We start from the raw sequence: 22,852 nt of genomic DNA, 5'->3' as shown, positions 1-22,852 counted from the left end.
CATAAAATAAACATGATACATCAGGACCCTGTTCTTCAAAGCGATTGTAGTACTACGCCAGTCATAAACCTTAGTATGGGCATTACAATTATCTCAGCACTACAATCACTTTGAGGAATGAAGCCCAGATAATCAGACCTCTTTTGGAAAACTAGTTTGGTGGTGATTTTGAGCAGAGTATCTGTGTATGAATGCATACCAGTGCCAGGGGTGACAACATTCCACCCACCAGGGGCCTCGGCTGACACGATTGGCGTGTTGCGATCCTTCAACTTCTCCTCCTCCAACATCTGAGAGGCTACAGCAGCGAACTGCCCTTCAAACTGCACCACTAGACCACCAAAAGCCACTGCCAGCTCCTGCAAGCCACAGCTATACTTAAACACAGTCAAGGCAGGGTGGACCAGACCCGCTCAAACTGACTGTGTGGACATCTCACATTAAGAACTGGTGTGACACATACTGGACATATTCAGTTGTATTAATATCATTTTCTATTCTCCACAACTGTGAACACATGTTAAACATGAAAACACTGTAATCTGTGTGATGCAAACATTTCTTGACATTTTTTAAAAAGTATTTGAATAATAATTAAGTGCAGAACAGCATCACCTAGTATGCAAACATTCAACAAGATCTACTAAATACATGCAGTATTTTTGAAAACAGTGTGGTGGGCAGATGGAAAGACGTCCTCTTGAACTTGTGATCGGTGAAACAGAGTTTCTTTTGATCACTTTATCATGATAATGTTGAATGTATCAATGGAACAGGTTGACAACTATTCAACTGTTTTCTCCTAAAGGACAATCTTCTGTCCTGACAATCTTACAAGAATCTGACTGGTGAAATTGATCACTGTTTATTTCAATGGCCATGAAAATAGGTTCTTGTTTCAGTCTTGTAACCATGGTTGCTGACACAATAAGTGAGATGACCTTCCTTACCTTCCTGACCAGGGGACTGCCATCTGAAGCGACCTCTGCCAATCTCATCCCGACCCCCAGGTCGATCTGGATCGCATGGTCACTTCGTTCAGACCTGTTGCTTATGAATGTCCCCAGAGCAAATACAGCTGCTGCACGAACCTGCCACAAGAACATGGAGTGAGGTTTACTCTGCAGTCAGCACTACGCATAGCTGTTGGCAAACAAACAGGGCCAAGTGAAGATATCAATCAGGTCTTAGCACTCAGAAACACAATAACCCATGAAAAGCAATGCAACTTTCAATCTTAAAGAGAATCATACATGACATGATAGGGGATGCATGCTTTTCTGAACTCACTTGTAACCTGACATGTCTGAGAATGGCAGGCTATTGTAAAGGTCAATTAACAGTTTCAGCTGTCATGTACTTCCTGCCCTGCAGAATACTCAGAATGGACAATGATGCTGTGTCCTGCTTACTACAGCCTACCCTCACTGATTGGCTCACCTCTGGTACTGGATCCAACAGTAGTTTGTAGAGCTTCTCATGTGCACTATCTCTCACACCACACCACCTTGCATTGTCAAAGTTGGTCCACACCTACAAAAATAAATCTAAATAGATACTAGTTCCACATACTACTGGCAAACAAGGATAAGTTGAGTACCGCCCTGACAATTGACCCGTATTAACATGTATGTCTGCTGCCCACTGGTGTTTGCTATTGTGAGCGAAGGGGCCCGAGGCTGTCCATGATCAAGTGTGGTGCAATGGGTGAAGCACGCTAGAGTCTTATGGACAAGACTTGAGCACTACACGCATACTTGCCTACCTCTGCTCTACCTTTCACAACTCAAATGGGTTTGCTCATTGGTGTGCACGCCTACTTCTCATAAACATGTTCTCTGCCTCGGTCCAACTTATCCTTGTTTACCAGTAGTTCCATATTAATTTCACTACACGCTTTGTTACTCTTCACTGGTTAAGTAGTTTCATAGAAAACATTTAACAATAAATTTAGCGTATCATAAAATAAAGGAAGTATCCCTAGATGCTGATATTCAGCACCAACCACATGGAACCCCACATGCACGGACTCACCTTGCCCAGACAGAGAGCCAGCCACTGTCGGAGGGTGGAATTGCGGTCGCCCAGCTGTTCCAAACACACTGATATCACGCCCCCTTGCAAGGCAGCTTCCTGGAGACACATACACTATTTTATCACCTCTAGTTGCAAAACTTAAGTATCAAACAGCATTGTGAAAATCCAAACAATTGGCTGCCTGAACTAAGATACTTGTCACAGATGAAACATTGGATATCACTTGCTTGTCAAGTTACAACTGTCTTGTTTGGAAACTGAGTCTGGTGGCCATCACCAGATCTAGTTGCCACTCAAATATTTGAATATTTCTCTGTAATTTGTGAACCTGCATCAGAAATTTAGACTGAGGAGTTCATATGTAACTGCTTATAACACCAAGTACATCACAGTATTGACACCTATTATATCAAATTGTACAATCATATGCAGGAAACCTACATCTGGTTCAAGTCACTCTGTCAACATTCTCCTAATAGTACCACAGCTGCTCCAACACATCAGCTATTGTTATGCTTTATGCAATTCCATGATCTGTAAACTTCACACAGACACAAGAGGGACGAGAAGGGAACGAGAGAGACCACTCACCTGACCCTGCTGATATTCATTCACTATCATTGCCAGGACGAAGGCTGCCATTGTCCGGTGCTCAGCCTGAAGAAATACATATAAATCAGTGTTTGATTGAAAACTTATACAAGCCTGTAGACATTATGAATTCTTTAAAGAAAGTCCTCCAGTTATAACCATATTTTGCAAAAAAAATATTTGCAGAACAAAAAACTTGTCTTGTTTTGTGAGACCACCACCAGAGGGCCCTAGAGGGCCCCCTACAGCCAAGCGCAGATAACTCTAGTTGTCAACCTTGCACCTCACTTTTCATGCTGAATGTATCGGACAGAATGAGGGGAGGCAGGTGGCTGTACCCCAAGGAGGACTTTCTTATTAGAATTCATAACTTCTACAGGTTTGCAAAATTCACTTTCAGAGGAAGTCCTCCTTGCTGTACATATTAGCAATAGATAGACTCCAAAAGATTTTGCGTCTGGAGTGGCATTCTGTCTGACACCAACTAAACCTGTGGTGGAGTCAATTCTATAACTGATACGGAAATAGAAAAACTCTTAGCCAGTCACCTGACCACTGATGTCAATCATGCTGGGATGTGGCTAGGGCAGGAATAGAGAGCTCAAGCTAATACATCAATTGCCTCAAAGCAAGTATGACATGAATTCCATAAAAACTTTGAGGAAATTGAACGAGTACTAACGCCATTGTACAAGAGAAAAGTATGGTAAATCACAACCCACCATACGCTCTCAGCACAGGGAAGGTAAGTGTAAGCCACCATCAAGCGAAGTGCTGATTAACACAGACTCCCAAATATCAAAATTTTGAGAAGAAGGAAAAAACAAAAATACCCTGAAGAGAGAAGAGCGTAGCCGAACATGTGTTGGCTCACAATCACGCTAACCTGGTCACGTGAAATGTGGCTCAAAGAGGGGCATTCCAAATAGTGACCCGTGGGGACTTTGTTCCTAATTCCGTCATAAGACATGTCAATAACACATAATTGGTAATAGCGTTCAAAACCTACCCTGCCCTCTCTAGCCATTAGGTGAAGAGGACATAAGGGACATAAGTACATCCATATCTAACCCGATGCACAGATATGAACCATATCATTGAACACAGAACCTATACCAATGACCAGTTACTTGGTCAGGGTGGCAGGACACTCTCCATTGGAAAGAACTGAAAAACTGAACCGAGCACGATCTTTAGAATGCATGTCAAATTAGTAATGGCAAAATTAAGGTGTTCTGATGGATTCAAAGAGTGACAGAACTGACCTCTTTATTGAGCAGTGCTGCATGACAAACACTGATCGCAAGGTTCCTAGACTCAACTGTTATTCTAAAGCCCCAACTTACCAGTCGCCAAGGCACACGTGAAAACACCGACAATGTGATCTGGCTGTCTGGGGTGTATAAAACCTCTTTCTAGGGAACACCCCTGGCTTCATAAAAAAGCCCAAGAGAAGCACTTGAAACTAGTACCGCACATCAAAGAATTGAGGGTAATTCCTGGAATAGTGGTACATTGGAACAAGAACCTTTGGGACTTTGAGGTCAATAGGTGCTGACCCCCTGAATCGACAGATGAGATCACTGAGGACAGCTAGTTTCTCCATCTTGACCTCAATAAATTTTTTCAGCTCTCAGACGAGAACGGGTCTGAACATTCCATTCTACATGGTAACTAGGAAATAAGTGGAGTCAAACACCACATTTTCCTGACCATTTGAAACCACCATGATGGTTGCCTTGCCCAGCAGTGACTGGATCTTGGCATTGAGTATTTCTGCCATATCCCTAGCAGGCGACACTGGTGTGTGTCGCACTCCGACCCAGATTTGCCCAAGAATAGAGTAAATCCCTGCAGATGGCAACATAAGGGTTACCTCAGGGTACCTGAGGAATGAACGAGAAGCTTGACAGACTTCCTTATTCCTCGAAACAGTCCCGGGTTCCGTAGACCTGTAACCGCACTCATCATTTGGCAGGCACAGCTACAATGCAGTCCCTAGCCAGATGAGAGTAGACTACCAACAGATGATGCCTGAGTCGCCAATGAAGAATCACGGTCACTAAGTAAACAGAGTTAGTGAGTGAGTGAGTTTAGTTTTACACCACACTCGGCAATATTCCAGCTGTATGGATATGGTCTGTAAACAATCGAGTCTGGACCAGACAATCCAGTGACCAACAACATGAGCATCGCTCTGTGCAACTAGGAACCGATGACATATGTCAACCAAGCCAGCGAGTCTGACCACCCGATCCCGTTAGTTGCCTCTTAAGACAAGCATAGTCGCCTTGTATGGCAAGAATGGGTTGCTGAAAGCATATTCTACCCCGTGACCTTCACGGGCTGGAGTAACCAGATAAATCAGCGTTCCCCTTGTAATGCCTCCTAAAGTGCACTGAGCATCCAGTCCAACACAGCCTAAAGTGCTATATATATATACTCATTCACTTATATATAAACAATATATACTGACCAGGGTGTTGACAGACATCAAACAAAAACCTAAGCTAACAGCGTCAGGAATCTGCACCGTACAGGGGCCAAAGCCCAGGTTGGTGCTAGTCCAACCCCCAACACTGAGAGGCAGTCCTAACACTCTATCAAAACTACTTCATAATGACTTACCACAAATTCACCAAAAAGGGACTGAGAATTTAGGCAAGCCTACCATATACTGTTTAGTTATCTGTAGAGTCCCAGATAATCAAGAAGAACAAAGACGCTGTTGACTTTCAACTGCGTGTATTGTGGTAGCCGTCATATATCGGAAGGGGAGAACACTCTCGATAAACAACTATCGAAATAGAGAAGATGCAAATATATATATAGGCATGCATTAAAGTTAGTCACCAGATAAAGAGTCTTTGAGTTTCACTGGTTGCACTGGAAAAGTCTGTTGAAAAATACTTCAGAATAATAACATCAATAAATGTTTTTAAGACAATAAACTGATCTATTTAGAATTTAGAGTCATTTGATAACACAAACCACTGAAGAAACACATTTACATTGCACCAGTTGAGAGTTCAGTCATTTCACATATTCTTTCAGGTATGCTGGAGGTTTGGAGATTCTTCCACTTCTAGTTGACACAGTTTGTTGTGAGACTGGCTTGACTGGTGACTGGACAGGAGAGTTAGTTGATTTGGCTAGAGACATGGGTGAAGATTGGGTGTGTGTCTCTCTAGCCACAGCTTTCACTGGAGATATGGCCATTTCAGTTGGTACTGACTGATGTGAGTCAGAGCTGGCTGTGCTGACAGTCTTCTGTCTAGGAGAGCTGACTGGAGGTTCAGAGGTAACTTTCAGATGTCGGCGACTATGTCTGCAGATTTGGCCTTGATCAGTTTCTACTTCATAAGATCGAATGTTGAGCTCTCTTGGGGATTAAGGGGCTGCATGTGAACTTGAGTACCTTCTCGTAGGGGAGGTAACTCGTGTGTTGCTTTGTTGTAATACTGGGCCTATTTTAACAAATTTTCCCTTTTCTTGTCCATACTGTTTGTAGGAGTGTTCGGTTTCAGGAGAGTGTTCTTCATTGGAAGAAGAGTCTTTGTCCGTCTGTTGAAGAGACGCTGAGCAGGTGATGAATTGGTTGATTCTGTCGGAGTATTCCGATAATCCTGTAAGGATAGATATGGGTCAGACTTAGCCTTGCCGGACTTCTTGATAAGACGCTTCGCTATCTTCACTGCCGATTCTGCTTTCCCATTAGACTGGGGATAACCTGGGGAGCTAGTCTTGTGCTCAAATTCATATTCACCAGCAGAATGTTCAAAGTCTGAGGAGTTAAAAGGTGGTCCATTGTCTGATATGACAACATCAGGTATGCCATGGCGAGCCATGTGTCCTTTGAGTCTCCTGATAATTTCTTTTCCAGTTGTGTCAGTGATCTGGTCAATTTCAAAGAAGTCACTGATATAGTCGACTGTGACTAAATAGTCCTTCTGGTTATATGTGAAAATGTCTGTCCCAAGCTTTGACCATGGTTGATCTGGTACCTCATGGGATACAAGTGGTTCCTTTGCCTGTTTTATCTCAAATGTTCTGCAGATATCACACTTGACAATGTAGTCGGTAATTTCTGTATTCATGTTTGGCCAATAAATGTACTCTCTTGCTCGGCGTCGGTAAGATTCTATTCCAACATGAGAGCTGTGCAGACGCTTGAGAATTTCAGGTCGATGACTTTTCGGAATCACACACCTGGATCCATGGAATATGATTCCATCCTGGATAGAGAGTTCATTCCGGAAATGAAAGTATGGAGCTGCCAGATTTGAAACTTCTTTCCGCTTGTTTGGCTATCCTGACTGAATCATGGACTTGACAGCTTGTAATGTTTCATCCACTTCAGTTTCAGCCTGAATAGTTTGATGTCTTTCATCCTTGATTGGTAAGTATTCAACCATTCTAATTGATTGAACTTCCCTTTCAGCTTGTGAAAGTTCCACTTCTAGAACTTCCATCTTATGTTCAATTTGAGGTAAGTATGCGTGTGACAGTGTGTCAGTGAGATGCATGTCCTTGCCTCGTTTGTAGACAATTTTGTAGTCATAGTTTTGAAGAGAGAGAAGCATCCTCTGGAGTCTCTTGGGTGCTGCGAGGAGAGGCTTAAGCTGAATGTTCACAAGGGGTTTGTGATCACTTTCAACAGTAACCTTGCGCCCATATACATACTGGTGGAATTTGGAGAAGTCATAAACTATGCTGAGCAATTCCTTCTCAATTTGGGCATAATGTTTCTCCGTCTGAGTGAGAGCTGGGCTTCCATATGCAATGGGTTGATCACACTGTATGAGGGTTGCTCCAAGTCCTGTATCTGAAGCATCACATTGTAGTGTAAGATCTTCTTCACTGTCATATTATTTCAGTACTGGGGTCCAGGTGAGGGCTTCTTTGAGCTTGTTGAATGCTTCATCGTGTTCATGGTTCCAATCCTGTGCAGAGTCTTTCTTCCTGAGTTGACGGAGTGGTTCACACAAATCAGAGAGTCCTTTCAAGAATTTGGACAGATAGTTGACCATGCCCAGTAGCCTTTGCATTCCTTGGACATCAGTTGACTTTGGCATGTCAAACATTGCTTGAATCTTGCGATGATCCGGTTTCAGTCCATCTGAAGACAAGAGATGTCCTATGAAGGCAACTTCTTTAGTGCGAAGTACGACTTTGTCTGGGTTAAGACGAATGTTCTTTGAGCAACACTGTTTCAACAACTTGATGAGATGTTCATCACGGTTGCATATAGCTTCCTCCATCGCCTTCCCCAATCACAAGTATGTCATCGGTGATCCCTGGAAAGTCCCTTCAAGACCATGGAGTGCCTGATCTATACAATACTGAAAGATCTCAGGAGCAGGTGATATTCCAAATGGAACTCATCCAGGGTCACATGCCAGAAAACATGTTGCAGGTCACATTTAGAGAAAACCTTTGCCTTGGAGATGTCAGGAAGGTCATCAATCACAGGGATAGTGACTCCTCTTTAGAGCAGTATTGAGAGGCTTTGAATCAATGCATATCCTCAACTGAACTGAGGGTTTCTTGACAAGAACTAGGCTTGACACCCAATCCGTTGGCACATCAACTTGCTGGATGACACCCTTCTCTTCAAGATCGTGAAGTTCATCTTTCAACTTCTGTCTCATGGAGTGTGGCATCCTCTGTAGCGCTTGCTTCACTGGAATAACTGAATGATCAATTTCTAGTTTCTGTTCTCCTTCCAGTAGTCCCATGGTTGCATCACTGAACACATCTTGGTATTTTTCGAGAATGTCCGTCTTTGGAACATACTCTCCTATCATTGTAGTCTGGAGAAATATTTTCATACATGACTTTGAGAAACTCCATATTTTGAGCATTGTGAGAACCAATCAATGGAGTTCTAGTGTCTGCTACAATCACAAACTTTACTTGGTAAGATCTAGAGTTCTTGGGGTTTGTGAGTTTCAAAGTAGTCACACCTTCCACAGGAAGTCTATTGGAATCTTCAAGCTTGGTATTCGCAGGTAAGTCAGACTTTAAAGTAACGTTGCAAGTTGCCCTTCAGTCAATCAGAGACGTTTTGAGAGAGCCATCCATTTCAAGATGAGTGAAGATTTTGTCTTTATATTCTTCTACACTGTTAACAGATTCTGCTAGATCCAGCGTCATTACTTCTTCATCGGAAGTGTCACTGAGCTGTGTAACATGTTTAGACTTTGCTTTCGATCTAGGTTTGACTTTGCACTGTTTAGAGAAGTGAGACATCTTACCACAGTTGTGACATTTCTTGCCAAAAGCTGGACAAGAATCCTTGTTATGTGCATGCTTCGTACCACAGTACTTGCAGTCGAATCTCAGAGTTTCAGGTTTAGGTTTCCGCAACTTCTATTTTGTGGAACGTTCTTGAGCAAAGTGAATTTCTTCTTTTCCACACATGGCACAATGTTGAGCAGATGCTGACTCAGATGCTCTAATAACATCAATACACTTTTTCAGAGACAGAGATGATTCCTGTAAAAGTTTTCTTCTAACAGTATTGTCTCTGATGCAGCATACAATCCGATCACGGATAAGTTCATCATGTAGATCTCGAAATTCACATGACTGAGCAAAAGCTCGAAGCTGGGTAGCATATGTGTCAATGTTCTCTCGTTCCTGTTGAGTGCGGTTGTTGAACATGTAACAGTCATAAATGACATTTGTCTCTCCAAGACAGTGACGTTTCATCAAATTGAGAATGCAGTCTATGTTATGTTTTGATTCAGCATCTGAAAATGGTAGACCATTGTAGATCTCAAGTGCATCAGAGCCCACACATGTAATAAAAGTTGCTACTCTATACTTGTGGTCCTGCTCTTGTGTTCTCGCTACAATTTCAAACAAGTCCCATAATTGTCTCCATTTTTTCCAGTTACTACTGAGATTTCCTCGAATTTCTAACTTGGGAGGTAATGACACATCACTGTGGAAGACTGGCAAGCTTTGTGCAGTTTGAGACGTTTGCAGACGATACGTGTATCAGACAATCAAGGCGTTGTGCACACAAAGCATCTTTATAGAATATCAAGCACGAAAGTTACTGCAACTCATATATCTGTTACAGAGTTCGAGAATATCTGTTTGTGATGATTCATGTTGAGAAGTTTTTTGAGACAAAATGGCGGGTGAGCATGAAAACCACAAGAGTGTCACTTTGAGATGTTGAGCGACTATTCTTCAGTACTCACAGTTCAAAAGTTAACTCTAGGAGTTGTGTTGAGACTTCTCACACCATGTTTAGTTATCTGTTGAGTCCCAGATAATCAAGAAGAACAAAGACACTGTTGACATTCAACCGCGTGTATTGTGGCAGCCGCCATATATCGGAAGGGGAGAGCACTCTCGATAAACAACTATCATACCATATACAATGCAAACATAATAGATGAACACCCTACTAATACTACCAGGAGCATGTAACAAGGAAGCCACAATCACACGGTCAGCCATTCTGCCTTTCACAAGGCTGAAAAACAGAGAACCCATGGCAAAGTTACAACAATGATGTCTGGCCTGGGCTTCGATAAATGAGAATATCAATTTATGAAGTCAATCTAAAGCCCATGTGTAAAGAATGGAACCAATCATACAGACTGAGACTCTTTTACACTCATTGTATCATCGGTTAACGAACACCACATACATCTGTTCAACTGAACGACAGCATGAAAAGTGAGGTGTGAGGTTGACAGTTAGAGTTACCTGCTCTTGGCTGTAGGGGGGCCTAGTGGGGCCATGTAGGGGGGCATAGTGGGGCCCTGTAGGGGTGGTCTCACAAGACAAAAATAAGTATTTTAGTATCGAGTGCCTATGTGGAAGAATAGGGAACATACAGACAGATTGTGACTCATTCTTATTCATAACATAGGGAAGGGCAGAGGAAACTCCTCATTGGACCATGCAAGTCAATCTTGGCTAGAGTTGCCTGCTCTTGGCTGTAGGGGGCCCTGGGAGCGCCCTGTATGGGTGGTCTCACAAAACAAAACATTTTGTAAATATTTTTATTGCAAAATATGGTTACAAGTGTTGTGGTTTTTTTTGTAATGGACATAAGAATGCTCATATGTACCCCAAGGTGGACTTCTGAAGAAAGAGAATGCCTTGTATGGAGTGTCAGCTCCACATGGGGTTCAAACCCACTCTCATTTAATTGTAAAGTTAATATCACCAGAAATCAGTACAACTGGCAAAAATACAACCCTCAGAAGATAAAGAGAACACCTACCGGCAAATATGGATCAGCAAGAATAGACAGGAAGTACTTATGACCATTGTCTTTCACAAGGTCTGCCTGGCACGACTGAAAAACACAACACATCAAATTAAATTCATTGAATTCAGAAATACTGTCACTACGGCACTGTCTTGTTTGTGTTTAATACAGAACTATCCAATATTCCAGCTTTGATAGAAGCCTGGAATCAGTGATTGTGTTCAATACAGAACCATCCAATATTCCAGCTCTGATAGAAGCCTGGAATCAGTGATTGTGTTCAATACAGAACTACGCAATATTCCAGCTTTGATAGAAGCCTGGATTCAGTGATTGTGTTCAATACAGAACTATGCAATATTTCAGCTTTCATAGAAGCATGGAATCAGTGAGACAACATAATAACCAGTGATTAATATGGCGATACAATCAATCCAATAACCAAGTAACCAAGTCTGTCACACTAACATTTAGCTGCTTGTCATGACAAGCACAAGCTGCTGGATGTCCTTCTGTACATAACCTGTAATACTCACACTGTCTACAGCCAGTATTTTGGCCCAGATGAACACCAGTAGAGGTCGAAGCTCTCTTGCCGAGCTCTGAAGGAGCTTCAACACATAGGGGAAGATGCCAACTGACAGTGCCTGGAACATGAAGGAATCATTTGATGAGAACCTACCTCAGGATCACTGATAGCACAAAGTGTTCATGCAGTTTGAATTACTGAGTATTTACACATCAATATCCTGCTGATCCTGTTTTGATGTAGATTATTTCACACATTAGCCTGACATGGTTGATGCAATTGGAGACAAATATATCTTTTTCGTGTGATGACGTACCAGACTCACAGCCCAGGGGCCGAGGTCCAGGAACTTGCCCAGCAGATCAAGGGCTCGCAGTCGATGTACTTGACTCAGCAGCACCTGGGGATATGAGTCAAATTCATCATTTTGTCAGAGTAATCTGTTACAATTTGGACCACACAATGTGTGACTTGCATACTTTTCTGTCCCTTGTATTTTGCTGACTGTACCATAAAACAAAAAATGTCCTTCAAATGCTGCTAAAGGTATCTGCCATTATGCTTTTGTAAATTTAAACTATTGACTCTTGTAAGTAAAATGGCATCATACTGCACATCAAATGTTGCCAGTGTAACACTGTGTTATTAAAAACAGATCCAGTGAAACCTGTCGAAACTGGCACCCCACAGGACCGAAATAAAATGCTGGTTTAGACAAGGTGCTGAATTAGACCGTGATGATAATTTTCCAACAAGGCTGCCACTTACACTCATCACTCTTTTATCTCTAAATGCCCTTACTCTTTTGTGATTGTGCAACCATTTTTTTCAATGTTCACAAAGCATAACTAGGATAACCCTACAAGTGGCTGATTCTACGTAATCACTACTTCCTGATTATGTAGTGTGCCGAGAGATGTGTATTGGATTAAGGGACCTTGATTGGCTGCTCACAGCCATGCCCTCTTCCAGCATTTGACTCACCGTGCAATCCCTACTTCCAGATTATCTAGCGTGCCAAGAGGATTAATTAGTGTACGGAATTATGGGTCCCTGACTGGACTGCTCATGACAGTTCAGACAGTGTTAATTGCAGTTAAAATTCCTTGTTGGGACCAGAAAGCCTGTCAGAGTATGGAGTAGACTGGTGCCAGATTAGACAATGTTTTAATGATCATTATATCGTTGCAAAACTGGCAGGAACAAAATTCAATGCTAGTTTTGACAGTGTGCCAGATTAGACCGGTACCAGTGTTGGCAGGTTTCACAGTACTTGTTATGAATTATGGGACCTTTTCAGTCCTGGAAAATCAGCTTAGCCAGATCTAACATACTCTTAAAACTGTTTCTCATAAAATGATAAATGATGACATGCAAATATGGTGGATCAGTATCATACTGTCACATTATTCAATTGTGACTGTCATTTTTCAAAATCATTATGTGTAAATATTGCTAAAATCTAAATATTTTAGATATTTAAATACCTACCTTACAATAGGTCTATAGCATATAACCTCAAGCTTCGCTTAGTAGGAGATTTGACAGAGTTGAATTGCTATTCAATCTTGAATGGCTACCCCAAATTTGGATCTCCCCACTCCATGAGAACTTTACTTTTACTTCTCAGTCCGAAGAGTCCGTAGTTGGGAGAAGCATCCAGCGTTGGGAGGGACTAACCACCCTATGGTAAGGTAAGTATTTAAATATCTAAAATATTTAGATTTTAACAAATTTTTTACTTACCTCACCAACAGATGGTGGTGTAGGACTCCAGAGGACCGTCAGTGTCTTAAGATTCCACATATGCCTCGGGGCAGCCGGACCACTACTGATTCCCTCTGTATGCCGGTCTGCCGCAACAATCTCTTGTGATGGTGACTGGAACCAGAATCAGAGTAGTAGGTCACGTACTAACCACCGGAGGGGTACGGTACATTATCTCATGTAAGTACAAGACCCCCATAGACCAAGGTAAGTAAGAATCATACTTTATAGGGCGGAAGTATGTGTTGAGTTGCTGTGCAGCTACTAATGGTCTGAAAGACTGCAGCCCCTCCATATCTTCCACTGCTAAGTCCTGCAAGTAATGGCTAGCAAATACTGTCAAGAAGCACCCAGCCATAATGTCAGGAACTGTGCAGTTCCTGTGCAGGGCCATGGTTGAGGTTAACGCCCGAATCTCATACAGGTTGTTGGATGATGGGTGAGGAAGATTCTGTGCGTTGTAAGCCGCCAGGATGGTCTGCCTCAACCATAAGGCTACCGTGTTCCTGGTGACTTCCCCTCTGGCTGTCGCCGAAAGAGGCAGGAACAATCTCTTCCTAGTTCCCCGATGAGGAGAGGACTTCTTGATGTACAATCTGAAAGCCCGAACCGAACAAGCAACTCCTCCTCCGGTCCAATAATGGCGGTAAGAGGCGGGATGGTGAATAATCTGTGAGGTTGACCTGGCAGCTGGTTCTCTGCCAGGAAATCCCAGAGAAGTCCCAAGTGTACAGCACCGTGTCTGGACTGTTCAAACCAGACTCTGGTCACATCCAGCGCGTGAATCTCGCTAACCCTCGCCACTGTAGCTAACGCCAACAGAAACACTGTCTACCTAGTTAGGCTGTCAAACAATGCCCTGTCCAGCGGCTCGTAAGGGCGACCTCTCAAGTGCTGTAGCACAACGATCAGGTCCCACGCTAGGGGCCAGAACTTAACCTTTTGGTCCTCCAGCTTGAACGCCTTCAACATGGTGACCAATTCTGGGATCTTTGAAACCTTCCTATCTTCTCTGACAGCTAACATTGAATTTAGTGCTGACAGGTTAGTTCCAACTGTGCTACTAATGAGCTTCCCCGAGCACTTAAGTAACATAAAAATTCCGCCAGGAATTGGGGTGACGCTAACAGCAGATCCTGCGACTTTTGGGCCCAGAACTTCTTAAATGTAGTGCACTTGTCATCATAGAGTGGTTGGGTGGAAGCGCTGTGCACCTGGGCAATGATCTTTGCCACTTGAGATGAGTAGCCATTGGCCCTCAAAGTCCTTTGCAAATGGTCCAGGCGCATAGATGAAACCGCACGGGGTCCAGGTGCAGTGTCCGACAGTGGGGATGGCGCAGCAACCGATCCCACTCTGGAAGCCGAAATGGATTTCTTCTGCGAGGCGGCACAATTCTGGGAACCACATCCTTGCTGGCCAGCAGGGTGTGCAACCAAAAGCAGACAGATCCGCACTGTGAGTCTGAGTTTCGCCACTACCGCTAGTACTAGTACAGGCGGCGGGAAAGCGTATGCGCCCAGACCTTCCCAAGACATCGACAGAGCTTCGACCATCCAAGCTGCCAGGTCTGGTATCGGAGACACATATACTGGAAGCTGAGCGTTGAACTTCATGGCAATTCGGCGCCCATGATTCTGACATATGAGACGAAATATCTCCGGGTGAAGCATCCACTCAGTTGGGTACAGCTTCCCTTGTTGCGAGAGCGCATCAGCTAGAACGTTCCTGCAACCTGGAATATGATGAGCTCTGGCTTTGATGTCATTTGTGTCTACGATGCTGGCTAGGTGAAACATCTGATAGAGTTGGGATTTGGATCTGGTTGTCCCCTGTTGCAAAATCAGCCACACCACTGTCGTGTTGTCTGATACAATCAGTAGGTTGGAGTGGCATAGCAAGGATGCCAAGTGGCTTACAGCTGGAATCACTGCTTCCACCTTGAGATTGTTGATGTGCCAGTTGGCTTCTACGTCAGACCAGAGCCCCGAGGCTGTCCGTTCATTTAGGTGTGCACCCCAACCCTGGAGTGACGCGTTGACAAATACTTTGTGGTCCTGCTCAAACTTGGTCAAACAAACTCTGTCGCAGACGGTCGATTCGATCATCCACCAGTGCAGGTATTGATGCAAATGTACTGGAAGCAACAAGAGCGTCGAAACATCATCTGTCTGTGTGTGGGTCCAGCACTTCCTTGATAGCACACTTCCCTAACAATACTTCGATGTTGTCCCTCAACTACTGACGTTGCACCTATGAATACACTCGTGTTGCTGGCTGATATGTCAACGGTGGAATTTTGGTAACATAGGGATCCTTCAGGAAGGACCAGTTCCTTCAAAAGATGCCCTGTCTCCTGCCTACTGGTGTAAGGAAAACTGGCATGGCGGGAGGCCCCAGTCGTGACAGGTGACACCCTCAAAGTCTTGAGTAGGGGCGCTTCCCCTTCCCTCTGCCGAGGGTCATGGGGGCTTCCCTGGTTGTGTGAGACGGCTTGCAACAATTGGTTGTTGAGAAGCCCTGGCTGTGACCTCTTGTAAAGGCAGATCTGACAGATTCCCTCCACGGAATGTAAAGTCTCTTCCCTCTGCCGCATGTTCCCTTTTACCACGAAAAGCAGATGAGAGGGCTTCAAATGCTGACAAAGGCATCTCCATGTTCGTTAATTTAGCATGTTCCAGAAGAGGGCTTGTGAGGAGAAGGAAGCTCTAAGCAAACGCCGTTTAAACTCTTCCTGCCATGAACACGCATCCAAAAACCCCATCCTGCGCACAACTGTTGTCATTGTAACGCTGTCCTGTCCTTATAGGACATATGGCACATTGCCTTGCCATAAGAATAGCAATGATAGATATTCCAATCGGGACTTGTTAGGCTCCGTCAAATCCACACGCTTAAGTAGCTGATGCTATCGCTGAGACAAGTTTTAGGATGCACCGCAACTCCATGTCACTGGCCTGTTATATGGAGTCCTGAATCCTGTATCAGCTATCCAATCGTATATGGCAGACAATGGCTCTTCCTCCTCCACAAGAGCAGGGTCCTCCTCATAGTAGGTATTGTTCTTCTTCAGTATTCCACGAAATGGTCAACTTGCGCTCCAGTGCCTGCTTCTTGTGTGCCAACTGTCTGACACGAGGAGGTGATGCTGACTGGGACCCCGAATGCCAACGCACTCGTCTGCGGTGGAGGGATCTGCCCTTGCAATCCGATGACCTAGACAGCGAACGACGGTGCCGACAAACACTGGATGAACTACTCCAGGGACTTCTGGATCGTCCTGTTCTCCTTCTATCACTGTTAACTGCCATGGCGCTCCGTTGTGCTCCAAACGCTAGTGCGTCCAACCCTGGTGCCGACTTCTCTAAGTTTGGTGTAACAGTAGCTTGGGATGTGCCCACAGGCACTGGTGCCAGTAATTGGATGTGCTCCTCTGTAATGTCCGGGATCAGTGGAGGAGCCCTGGTCGGAGGTGCCGCCTGTTCTTGAGATGTGCCTGGCGTCACCGATGGAGCAGGTATAAGTAGCGCTCTAAAAATCCATAGCACCTCCGGGAGCGCCAAAGCGTCAGGTCTCCCGGCTGGGTGGTAGGTGTCGGCGTCGGAATCGGCATAGGCGTCGGCATCGGCATCTGCATAGGCGTCAGCGTCAGCAGCTGAAGCATTGTATGATTCTGTCTCAGTGACGGCTCCACCCAAGCAGATGTATCCAACGCCGCTCCAGGTATCTCCAATGCTGTCTGTATCTCCGGCGTACGAGGTAGAGATACTCTCGCCCTAAATGAGGATGCAGGAGACTGTGACATTTTCTGTAATATCTGCGTCTTCCTTTTCCTCACTACTGCCAAGAATGCCTTGAACTCAGGAATAGATAGTACCGAACACAGTCCGGACAATACGGCTGCCTTTGCAAACTTCACAAAATGACGTGTCATGCATCAACAACTGTAAAAAACTGAAATCACAATGTGATAAATAAGGTAGAAGAAAAATACCCCTGCCACGTAATGGACTGCTCCACTCACCCATGCATCAGCATGTTTGCAATAGACAAGTGAAATAGCTGCCTCTCCAAAAAGGAACAGCAAAATTTACCCTAAATACAGCGCTAAGTAACAAAAAGCTTAGATACGCGGACATAACTATCCATAGAAACAGTCCACTAACTACTGAAACCGATCCGGTAACAAATTATGGAGGCAACACCGAATATAGGAGACATGTTACCATGTCTCTTACGAGGTAGATGACAAGTAACGAAAATAATCGTTAAAATCGACACTAAGATTGAAAAATACATATACCACACACAAAAACCCTGAAAGGAATCAGTGCAAAAGTGTAGCATGGTCAAATTTTATTAGTTCTGAAAAATAAATCTAGCAACCCAAACACGTCTGGATCAGACGATGCTTGAAGTAAAAGTGAAGTTCTTGTGAAGTCTGCACGTATGCGCAGTGGGGAGATCCAGATACTTCCATATCACCACAGTTGTTGATTGCGAGGTAGCCAATCAAGACTGAATGGAAATTCAACTCTGTCAGATCTCCTACTAAGCGAAGCTTGAGGTAATATGCTATAGACCTATGGTAAGGTAAGTAAAAAATTTCCATTTATTATTAATCGAGCAATGTGGAAACAAACTGCTTGAAACCATGCCAAGCCACACTAAGTAAGCAGAGTATAGACCAAACTATTGGATCACTACTGATAATGTCAGCCCCACCAGCTGGGTCCCAGAAGGTGATATCTACCTGGAGTACAATAGGAAGTTGCTCAGGGGGTCTGCGGTCTTCCCTACCAAATGACAGCCACACCTGGAAAGCAGTCAGCTGCTCAGCAAAGAAAGGGCTGTGCTTGAATGCTGAGCCATCTTCCTCATTGACCCGAGGCAGTTGGCAAAGACAAAGGTCAAGAGCAAGATCCCATGCTTGCCTGCAAGAAATCGCATTGGAACATTACAGTGAACCTTCCCAATACAGTTCACGTCACAAATCTGAACATAAACCTGCCAAAGTTCACTTTACTGGAGAAGTGACGCTTCAATGAGAGATCGGGTTCCACTGATAAATCCTGCTATTGCCCCTCCAAAGCAACACAGACTACTGGACACAGTTTTAGATATGACATGTTCAGTCAATAATCATCCAAAAATGGCTTGCCTGAGTGATTCTACTTGGGTGCCTTTGTACAAAGCAATCTCAGAGCTACTACTGTCATGTATACATTAAGGTATGGGGTGTATGATCACTTTGAAGCTAAGATGTATTTGTAAACAACACACAGAACATTGGGGCATTATGAATAACCATGACATCTCAATTCAATGACATCACTTATCTTTCTGCTATTGAATCTAGTCAGCTATACCTTTCACACTCAAGATGTTTACAAACTGAAAGTCAGCAAACCCCTAAGCTTAGCTCCTTAATTCTTATGCTGGTTTAATATACTCATACACTTTGTGATTTGTTTTGGCACAAGGCTCTCACCACATGGGATGCTGATAGGTTGGAGGTAGTTTTGGACTAGAGATCGGGGTACAGTTGTAAGAACGCATGATACGTTCGGCAAGCAGAAAGTTCCTGAATAAACTCGCAACAAGCAGGTCCTGGCGAAATAACTTCTGGAACAGCTCTGGAACAAGGAAACAAACAAAGTTCATCACTTGATGATATCTGCCTTGGTCTGGCGCATTTCGGACGCGGAGTTTGTAAACAGATACTAAACTTTTGGTCCCTTGTCACTGGGTACCTTAATTTCAATGAAGTAGAAAATAATGCGGTTGAGTTTTTCTCAGTATCAAAATATCCCTTCTGACAAACTAGGCGGATACTACTATACCTTCAAGCTTAACATTAGACGGATGGCAAAAGATAAAATTCCATCTCAACTGCTTTCTAAATAGTTCCACTCATCAACAGATTCCTTTCCACAGTTACCACAGAATAGATCCTAAAGGAGATGAGAGGGTGAAAGGAAGTGAGAGTTTCATGAGACAACACAACCCACCTTTAGGGAGAATGTTCCAGGCAATAGTGTCGGTAATGGCTGTGAAGATCCAGTTCAGTTCACCCCACATTGTCCGTCGGTCATTTTGCTGACCTGGGATCCTGATCAATTCAATGCATGTTCTTTTAATTCAGTAGCCATGTATGACAGTATAATGACATGAGTGCTGCAGTTTATAACAATGAAACACTTTAGTCTTTGTCTTTAGCAATATAGTTCTAACTGGAAAGTGATATATATTCCAATTTGAAACAAGTTTTACATACACTATAATACAGAAAAGATAGTGAGCTGCAATAAGTACATGTTGACCATTTTCCCATTTACAGCATCAGTCAGCATGATATGAACAACGAACGCACAGCTTTAAAGTTAACCATTGCTGAGATACATGAGGGTATGGAAACCCTGCTTACTGGATTTTGTTAGGGTGCGTCCTTGACCACATGCAGCATGTAGCAAAGACAATTCCAGATCACTATCTACATATACAGCACAGTGACAGGTTTCTGTAAGAAATAGCTGAAACCATGAAGTATCAGGTGAACTACACAGCCAGCATAACTAAGAATGAACTCACTTATCAACCATTTCCAAAGTGAGACCTGGCACCAGTTTGCTTGTGTTCTGAAGAACATACCTGAAAAGAAAGCAAGGAAAACTGCCATGGAAAAGAGCACTTTGCAAACTAGCAGACTACATGTTCAGAGTCAGTTTGTTTTCACTGATCAGTAAACATCTGAGTTTCATATGTGATTTAAGAACTGACACATTTATCATGGCAAACATCATCCATGAACGCTCCAGCAAAGAAAACCTACCATCTCAGTGCAATTTTTATTGGAGTAGTTAGACATGATGTGAAAAGGTCAGCAGGTAGTTCCGGATTCATGGGCAGCAGTTCCTTGGCACCACAGGCAGCTAGTTGTATGCAGTGCTTGTTGGAGGAGGGGGGACCCTGGCCACTGTACCACTGGCTACCATTTGAGGTTTCACTCTAAACAAAGAAAATATCACCCACCGTGACATTCTGTATAAAAATGATACCATGATTGTCTCTTGGTATAGTGTGTAGTCCACTGAAACTTAACATGATAAACAGATAGACTATAACATGTTCACTTTGTTCTCATGTTAGTAGTTTCCAACAAAAATAGTAACTAAAATCAGGCTTGAAACAAGCGTCAGCCTCAAATCACCTACTGCTATGATCAAACACAAAACATTTCTGATGAAACTGTTATGAAAACAAGTGTCACCTACCGTAACCAGTAAAGTTATGTTAACTTACATCCAGTTCCTGGTCCCTCTGTTGAGAGAACTGTCTAAATGATTCCACAATGATGCCAGCGTTGGAACAGTCGAAAACGTAGATGGAGGGACTCCCCATCCATGTCTGCAGGTCATACACTGACAGTGGTATGTACTGGGTGTAACTCTGTGGGGAAAAACATCATCATCCTTGTTTACACAATTACCATGGTTACTTCTGTCAGCATATATTGTATATACAGGAACACTGTGGTCAGTTTTTCACAGTTGTACCACTGTGTTCAAATAGATGGGATCATGTCAATTTGGATACAAGGCAAGAAATATTAGATGGAAACCAAATGATAAAGTTTCGTTTTCAAGTGTGACAGCCAGTTGTATTGCATCATTACAATAAATGATGAGTTTTGTGTTTAACTTGCACAAGAGGTATATCAGATATCTGAATGTACGTCAACATTCCAAAACATGCACTGATAACAGCAGATAGCAAAGTCACTAGAGAGCAACCTCAGAAACAGAAGGTGCTTCTTCTGACCATTCATAAACAATATCAATGCGATCATCAAGTATAACATAATTACCTTGTTAAACACCCAAATTTCTCCATTAACAGTCGGACGAGGTACACCATGGCCATTATAGTGAAACAGGACTCTCTCCTCCTGAAACAATGCAGTATACTTTAGTCATAGTACAAGTGTTAGAAGCTATCAGGAGTCATCTATCAGTAGACATTTTGTTTTCTATCATGTCTACAGCATGCTGAGTGTAACAAGTGATGACAGTTTCAAAGGACTGAAATCTCCACCGCAGATGGTACTGTATATTTATGAACTACCAGTACATAAGGCTTGGAAAAAGAACAGAATGATATAACTCCTACCTTTGCATTCCTCCTGAGAGATGTACAGAGTTTCTTGACCTCATCTACTGTTGGGTCGAGGCTCTGCTTGTATCGAGCTCTGGGCTGCCATCGCTCATACTGTTTCTGCAGATTGCCTCCAATGGACTCCAAGGCCTTTTGGGGGCTTGTGGCGAGGGGATCTGTTCACAGAACCATAATCAACTATCACCATAGTGACCACTGTGATACATATTTGCAAGCGATTAATAAACAACTGTTCAATAAAAACAACCTGTATCCACTGAAAAAGACAATCAGAATGTACAGCTTTAGCATAATCCGTATTATATCACACTGTAGTGAAGTCTCAATTTATTCATTTGACCTTATCAAGTTAATCTGAAAAGTGACAAACCCTACTTGTTTGTACAGACCTATCCAGCATTCCAGTCTTGCACAGGGAGATGTCTTCACTACATCTGGGGGATCAACACCAACATTGAGACACATGACTAGAGCCACACTGACAGTCTTCATCTGAAACATTGCATACCCCCGGATACCAAAATAAATTATAATTATCCTCAAGGGGGTGAATGTGCAATGCTGTGTGATCACTGTGAATCAGTTTTAATGACACACCAACGTCAATTTGATAGTTTCTGTTAAAAATGTTAATGGTTGCATACCATACAGAAAGGTCAAGTATAACATGAAACGTTTACATGGCCAAACACTATTTTAGGTTTTGTTTTCCATGCATGTTGTACAGGTAAAACGCTGAATTGCGGAATTTCTGCAAAACCCAAAACCTTGTCAGTACTGAGACACTTAATTAATCATTTCACAGAAAACTATCATTTCGACTACCCCAAGCCAATGTTTGAGGAGTATTCAAACCTTTGTTTCAGGTGTATTCATCTCCTCATGCCCACTGTACACAAACATGCAACCCTTCACTGCAAAAACTGATACTACTTTTGATGATGGCATGGTATCTTTATTGTGGTGGTCATAAATTTGGTCTGCACCCAGTTTAACCAACCATTTTTTCTAGGGTAGAATTATGATGAATAAAGATTCAAACTCTACATCAGAGACATCTGGAATGTTGGAAGGACTAAATGCAACAGAGTAAATTACAATCAGTGGTCAAGTCACTCAGGCTTACTGTGCAAGTCAGGATCAAGTGGTCAGGATTGATGCTAATGATGATTATCACTACATTGTCACTCGCAAACTTAATATTATATATAATATACAGACTGCCACTATACTAAGTATTCAAAATTAACCTTTGCAAGTAGCAAGTACTTGCTACTTGCGCAATTTCTCTAAAAAAATACGAAGTAGCAAGTTGTTGCTACTGTTTGTTTTTTTTTCAGGTAGCAAAATATGATTTTGAATAGCAAAATAAGGTTTTGAACATTAATATTATTATAATAAAGAGTAATTTTCTTGTCTTGATTAATAATTGTTCCCTTCAGTATAAAATGAACTCTGTTTTTCAAAACCATTATGCCTTACATATTGAAATCCATTAGAAATGCATCACCAAA

General features: G+C 42.9%; 1 protein-coding gene across 1 annotated transcript in view; it reads right to left on the bottom strand.

The window, feature by feature from the left end:
• The window catches only part of LOC137285171 (regulatory-associated protein of mTOR-like), a 57,152-nt gene that overhangs the window by 32,179 nt on the left and 2,121 nt on the right, over positions 1-22,852 (bottom strand). The window contains exons 2-18 of the mRNA XM_067817410.1: positions 21,728-21,830; positions 21,333-21,493; positions 21,031-21,111; positions 20,466-20,612; positions 19,996-20,171; positions 19,755-19,814; positions 19,175-19,275; positions 18,655-18,799; positions 17,917-18,097; positions 11,713-11,796; positions 11,404-11,514; positions 10,880-10,954; positions 2,629-2,694; positions 2,035-2,133; positions 1,441-1,533; positions 951-1,091; positions 200-359 (exon numbers count right to left, since the gene is read on the bottom strand). Coding sequence (XP_067673511.1) covers positions 200-359; positions 951-1,091; positions 1,441-1,533; positions 2,035-2,133; positions 2,629-2,694; positions 10,880-10,954; positions 11,404-11,514; positions 11,713-11,796; positions 17,917-18,097; positions 18,655-18,799; positions 19,175-19,275; positions 19,755-19,814; positions 19,996-20,171; positions 20,466-20,612; positions 21,031-21,111; positions 21,333-21,493; positions 21,728-21,830 — 1,984 coding nt within the window. The remainder of the gene's footprint in view (positions 1-199; positions 360-950; positions 1,092-1,440; positions 1,534-2,034; positions 2,134-2,628; positions 2,695-10,879; positions 10,955-11,403; positions 11,515-11,712; positions 11,797-17,916; positions 18,098-18,654; positions 18,800-19,174; positions 19,276-19,754; positions 19,815-19,995; positions 20,172-20,465; positions 20,613-21,030; positions 21,112-21,332; positions 21,494-21,727; positions 21,831-22,852) is intronic.

Source organism: Haliotis asinina, chromosome 5 (genome assembly GCF_037392515.1).
Source record: "Haliotis asinina isolate JCU_RB_2024 chromosome 5, JCU_Hal_asi_v2, whole genome shotgun sequence".
NCBI classification, from domain to species: Eukaryota; Metazoa; Mollusca; class Gastropoda; order Lepetellida; family Haliotidae; genus Haliotis; species Haliotis asinina.
This window is presented reverse-complemented; position numbering and strand designations above follow the sequence as displayed.